Here is a 6,620-nt window from a genome sequence, read left to right on the forward strand (position 1 = left end):
AATCCACTTACGTGACTTGATGGCTTGATGAAATGCAATAGATTTGTCTTGCTTCTCAACCTGTGACATGAATAACTGAAAATTCAGAGAAAAGTTGTCATAGCTAACCCATCTCTGGATTGGATGGTGATTCCTTACAGACCTTCTTATAGTGGGTTGGTTCATGCTCTCTTCTACATTGTCGGAAGAAGGATTCTTATCTCTTCTAGTATATACTTGGCCTGAAAAAATTTTAAAACCTTCAGATGCAGCAGGCGCCGCTTCTTCTAATATGAGCTGTTCTTGATTATTTTCCTCTCTTATCTCAGTTCTGTCACAAGAAGATTGGCTAAACTCTCTTTCACTGGCAAATAAGTTTGCACTCATCCAGGGATCGTAGACTTCTATATTGAAAGAATGAATTTGCTGAGATGAAAACTCACCTTCAAAATCCTATTCATCAAAAATAACATTTCTGGAGATTTTAATATGTTTGGTAATGGGATCATAGCATCTATAGCCCTTGTAGTCTTCTGTATACCCCACAAATCTGCATTTGGAGGCCTTATCCTGGAATTTGTTTCTTAGAGATTTATCAATGTACATATAGCAAACACAATCAAAGACTCGCAAATCATTATAGTCAGGATGATGCTCAAGAATATAATAAGGAGATTTATCTGCAAGAACTGTCATAAGCAGGCGATTGATAACATGTACAGCAGTGTGAAAGGCTTTTATCCAAAGACTAGTAGAAACTTTGTTGTCATGGATCATGCTCATGGCACTCTCAACAATATGGCGATGTTTTCGTTCAGCCACTCCATTTTGTTGAGGTGTATGGGGGCAAGATACTCGTCGACTTATCCCATTATTTTGAAGAAAGTCAATAAAGTCGGTTGAGGAATACTCCCCCCCCCCCCCATCGCATTGGAAATGCATGATATTGGTGGAAAATTGATTTCTAACCATTGCACAAAAATATTGGAATAACTTAAAGACTTCAGATTTGTGTTTCATGAAGTGTATCCAAGTATAGCGGGAAAAGTTATCTATAAAAAGAACATAATATCGACTTTCAGAAGAGGAACATACAGGAGCAGGTCCTCATACATCAGAGTACACAATTTCAAAAGGTCTTGAAGCTCTTTTATTTATAGAAGAAAATGGAAGAACATGACTCTTGCATAACTGACAACTGAAACACTTCTTAACATCGGACTCAGAAAGTAGACTAGACTCTGGAATAAGATTATTCGACACAAGCTTTTCAATGAAAGTACGACTACAATGACCAAGATGACCATGCCATATATATGGCTTATTGCATTGACTTATACTCAAAACATTCGAAGAACTCGACTCTGAAAGTTGTGACGGCGACTTTGAGACAAAAGATGGCGTCAAGATAGCAGTAGAAGGATCCTCATTGAAGACGTACATATTCCTTCGTCTCTCCCCTCTAGTGAATGTCTCCTTCATTTGAAGATCCTTGACATGCACAGAAGATGGAGTAAATTCGACTAAAGAATTTGTATCATCGACAAGTTTAGATAAAGAAATAATATTCTTTTTTATATTAGGAGCAAGAAGAACATGAGACAAATTAAGGTTATAAGATGACAATGGAATTTGTGCATTTACACTGTGAGTAATAGGGTGATGTGTTCCATCGCCAGTAACAATATTGCCTTTTCCAAAATAAGGAGATAAGTTAATGAGCTTACCCAAATTACCTATCACGTGGGTGGCTGCTCCAGAGTCTATATACCACTCTTTCTGATCATTCTACTTAATATTAATCTGTGAAAGGGCTGCAAGTAGGAGTTGTTGTACATCTTCAGAAAGCTTCGATCCCTCAGTTTCCCTTTTTCCCTCTGCTCTGTTATTTCTGCCTTTGTTTTGAGGGTTGAACCAACAATTTGCTTTGATATGCCCCTTTTTGTTGTAGAGAAAGCATGTAGGAATATTTTGATTTCCCACTATAGAGTTTCTTGACATATTTGGAGTAGGAAGAAGCCCACGACCTCCTTGCCCATGACGACCATGACCTCTTCCACCTCAAAAATTATTCCCACCACAAGCATCACCTTGATATATATCTGTAACCAAAACATTTTATGTATTGGACTGTTCTTTCCTGGTAGTCAATCTGTTCAGACTCATCTCATATTGTAAAAGCTTAGCTCGAAAGTCTTCAAAACATGGTAATTCTGGCAGGTACAACAACGATGTGGTAAGAGCGTGGTATTCTTCCCTGAGGCCATTCAAAGTTTGTTGTACTATCTCTTTGTTTGATACTATATTTCCAACAATAGCAAGTTGATCCGTTATTGTCTTCATTTTGTTCAAGTATTCCATAATGGACATGGTGCCCTTTTGGAGAGTTTGGAATTCCCGCTTCAAGAACAAGACTCTAGCCTCTGATATTTGGGAATATGTTTGAACAAGCTTATTTCATAACTTTGCGGCAGTGCAATCATCAGGAATCGATATCAAGATCACTTGTGACAAGGTCGAAGTAATGTAGGCCACTAAGGCATGATCCCGCTTCATCCAAGTCGTGAACTCTGGATTTCGTGTTAACTAAATCGATGCATTTCCTTTGTCATCCTTTGTTTCTAGTGAAATAAATTGTGGTGGGGTAGGAATTGATCCATCCAGATGCCCAGACATATCCTAACTCCTTATAAAAGGAACGATTTGTCTTTTCCAAGTCAGAAAATTAGAATGGTTTAATTTTTCAGACACAAGCTGACTGAGGAAATTTGAAGAAAGACCAGTATGGGAAGAAGAAAAAAACATATTAAGAATGGAAAGGAAAGGAAAGGTGAATGAGAAACTTGCCGCGCAGTTCAGCCAAATCAGCAGTTGTATATGCCTATTCTTTCGTGGTTATTCCCAAACAGCGTGAGCTGCTCCAGTCGAGTATACAAGTGGTGGCTTTAGGATTTATAATGAAAGTTGCCTGAAACAAAGGCTCTCGTTCCATATATGATCCAAAAGAAGAACAGAAGAAATCTTACCAGATCTGATGTAGTCCAGATCTGATCCAAAAGAAGGACAAAGAAAAAGAAATTTAAGACGCAGAAAGGAGATTTAAAATGAATTAAGATGTGAATCAGGTGTAGAAACAAAGTGCAGATCTGTTGTAGAGACGAAATCAGACACAAATCTGATCTATTAAACAGGAAGACCGGTAGATCTATTTTAGGGTTCATAAAACGCAGATCTAACTTGAAAGTTGTGAAGAGATAATTTTAATATTATAAACCGCAGATAGGAGATAGTAAAAATGACACAGATATGAGAGAGAATATTTGAAACAGAGAGAAGAAGGTCTTCTAACTTGGAATTCAAACCGTAGATCTATTTAGGCATACCTTTTGGAAGAATACGCTACCCTTTGCTCTGATACCATGTCAGAAATTGATGTGGCACCACAAATTTATTCAACAGGAGAATATGAGAAAGGAGAGAAAGAGGAATAGAAACTTGACGGCAGTCACCCCTATTGTTTGGCGTGCCCTAATAATTTTATATTACTTTATGTTACAAAAGATATAAAGGCCCTTTGGTAAAAGGACTAAATTACAAAGTATAGCCTACACCTATGCAGTACATAAGTTTACATGATAACATGGATTTGGATCTATTTCAGACCCGATCCAATACAAGAATAAATCACGTGTTTTCACAATCTCTCTTGCACCCGCTCTATAGTAGACATCCAAGATGAAGTTTCCGCCGGCTGCAGTGAGTGCAACGATAGACCCAAGAAATTGACAGAAAGGTCGGATATTGGGGAGTTGAAGATCCTTGCAGCAACCGATTGTAGAAGAGAGTCAGCATTGAGTAAGACCAGTGTGCATTTACTCTTGTTTAGGCGAAACCCTGAAATTACAGGAAAGACTTTAATAATGAAAGCACAACCTGAACATTTAATTAACATTCGCATGACCAAATATTATAGTATTGTCTGCATATTGAATTGTGTAACCAACAAAACCAAGAATGCCCAAGGCATCCAAGAAGTTTGTTTGTTCTGCCCTTTTTCATGAGAATAGGTAAACCATCTGCCACGATATTAAAAATGATAGGGGCTAGGGGACAACCCTGTCGTACACCTCTAGCCAACTTGAATTCTTTCTCTCTCAGTCTGTTGATGCAAACCGACGATACGGCTTTCGTGACCAACTCCTTAACCCATGCTATGAACCGACTGCCAAACCCCATGTTAGTTAGAGATTCAATCAGAAAATCTCATGTCAGACTATCATAAGCCTTGTGAAAATCCAATTTTAACATAAAGTACGATGCTCCAGGGAGAGAGAGAGAGAGAGATGCAAATCCCAACTAATACCGTGGAGAGAGGGTGAGACCAAAGCAAATCCCGCTATGAAGCTGCGAGCCTTAATCTATAGCTAGCTAAAATACCTGAGACCCCAAATTTTTTTTGCGCCCAATCACCGATTTTCCATGAGTGATTTCAGGCAGTAATCAAAACAGGGCAATATATACTACAATCCCAAGTCGCAAATTTCAACGAAAAAGAAAATGTGCAAGAAAGAAGCTGAAATACATGGACCACATCACCACAAAAACTTCTAACATATACTAAAATCACCAACTAATAGTGTAAACAATGGCAAGTTTCTTAATCCGAAGAAGCGCCCTAAGGGCTCGTTTGCATGTCACGGAAGGGGGAAGGGGAGGGGGGAGTGCCAAAGTCCAAACCCTACAGTTTTTCCGTGAAGCCCACAGGCACATGCAAACAAGGTACCCGCTTCTCACGAGGAAAACGGGGGCCAAAATCACCCACCCCCACACTTTACCGCGGTAAGGTTTCCCGTCCGGAGGGGTCTGGTTCATTTAGCGCGGAAGGACCTGTAGGGTAATTTTGAGTATTGGTGACCCCCCCCCCCCCCCCCCCCCCCAAAAAAAAAAAAACGAAAAAAAGAAAAGGGTTGCAGGATGAAAAGAAGCGTTCGTCCTTGTAAGTTGTGGCCCACCCTCGGATAAGGTGCAAAAATGCTGCCCATCCTCTCGTTTATCTTAATCGCCCAAAATAAAATAAAAGGGCGGCCAAAAGCGGGTTCCCTTTGGTGCAGCCTGCTACTGCTACCGTGGATTATCATGGCCATGCCAGTGGCGCAACTGCTGTGGCTGCCTTCTTCGAAGACCCTCTTCTCAAGTAGGCAATTTGGGGAAGTTCTGGCCCCTCGAAAGATCAAAAGGAGGCCATCTGTGGGGATCAAGATCGAAAGCAAGGTGGGCACCAAGGACAAAGAAGGCAGCAGCAGCGAGGTGGGGGCCGTAGGAATCGTAGCGATTGTTTCTGGTCTGGTCTCTAACCTTGTAATCGGGTGGTCTCTATACACGCTCGAGACTACTGGGTGCGGCCTGCCGCCTGGGCCGGGTGGCTCGATTGGCGCCTTGGAAGGAATCAGTTATCTGGTCGTTATAGGCATCGTTTCTTGGTCCGTTTATACCAAGGTGAAAACCGGCACAGGACTGCCTAATGGGCCTTACGGCTTACTTGGGGCTGTTGAAGGCCTTTCCTACCTCGCCTTGTTGGCCATACTTGTTGTTTTCGGACTGCAGTTTCTTGACAAGGGGTTTATACCCGGCCCTCTGCCTGTCGACCAGTGCTACGGCTGATGCCCAAATTTTAGTTGCCTATTCAATTTCTCTGTAAGAGGTAATTCACGTGCAACTTCAAGCAAAAAAACTTTAGTTGGGAATTGGGATGCCGGGTACTAGACATTGTATGCATAGCCATATTCATTAACAGAAATCGTTTTATGGCCCTTGAATCATGGAACACGTATGTGTCGTGGCTGTAGTCCGGATAGCCATAGCATTGCCATTTTCTCTGTTCTCTATTCTAAGACACGATTGGCTTTTTTGGATAAGAACATCAAAACATTTCAGGGCTTCTTCCGGTGATGCTCTGCAAAGAAAAAGTATAGGGTAGGTGATGATTCACCTGGTTGATAAATTGAGAGCTGTTATTAACTGGGATCTACCGATCAGCTCAGTTGGTCCAAGTCTCGACTCCGTCAACAGTAGATGCACCGAGTGCTTGGTACTTTTGTCGAACTGCAATTGAAGAGCTCAGCAGTTAATGAGGAAATACAAGGTTTATGTGCTAATCCTGCTAATTATGTCTACTTCTGAGGTGGATGCTGCTAGCATGACATTGACACGATCAATTTTATCCCCTCTCCGCTAACTTGTCTGAAAATTTTTCACCAATCGCCTACAAGGGCTCCATTCATCTGGTAGGGATGAGTTGTGTAAGCCACCAAGTCTATGGGACGACTTGTGTATGTCACCAAGTTGACAGGAGGTCACGAGTGAGTTCGAACTCCACAAGAAAGCTGAGCGTAATCCCCAATAAGCATGAGAAACCTCGAGGGGTTTTACCAGTCGGAGGTTTACCGATGCACCGAGAATTTTCCCTCGGCCTAAGAAAAATCACCAATTATTGAAAGAAAAGGCCTTGTACTCTCTCGGTCTCCCCATATACTTGCAATACCAGAGTGCCACGATAACCTTGCATCTGTAATCGCCAATCTGAAGGCCAATGCCTTGCGTATAAAAAAAAAAACACAGAGGATCGTCATCCCATCCATCCA

At 41.3% G+C, this 6,620-nt stretch overlaps 1 protein-coding gene across 1 annotated transcript; it reads left to right on the top strand.

Moving 5' to 3' along the window:
- Window positions 1-5,053: 5,053 nt before the first annotated feature.
- Window positions 5,054-5,795, top strand: LOC149847626 (uncharacterized). The gene has a single exon (XM_090007314.1). The coding sequence runs from the start codon at window positions 5,116-5,118 to the stop codon at window positions 5,638-5,640; it is 525 nt and encodes a 174-aa protein (XP_089863440.1). The 5' UTR covers window positions 5,054-5,115; the 3' UTR covers window positions 5,641-5,795.
- Window positions 5,796-6,620: the final 825 nt, after the last annotated feature.

The sequence above is a fragment of the Nuphar pumila genome, chromosome 1, assembly GCF_984573655.1.
Source record: "Nuphar pumila chromosome 1, dmNupPumi1.hap1.1, whole genome shotgun sequence".
NCBI classification, from domain to species: Eukaryota; Viridiplantae; Streptophyta; class Magnoliopsida; order Nymphaeales; family Nymphaeaceae; genus Nuphar; species Nuphar pumila.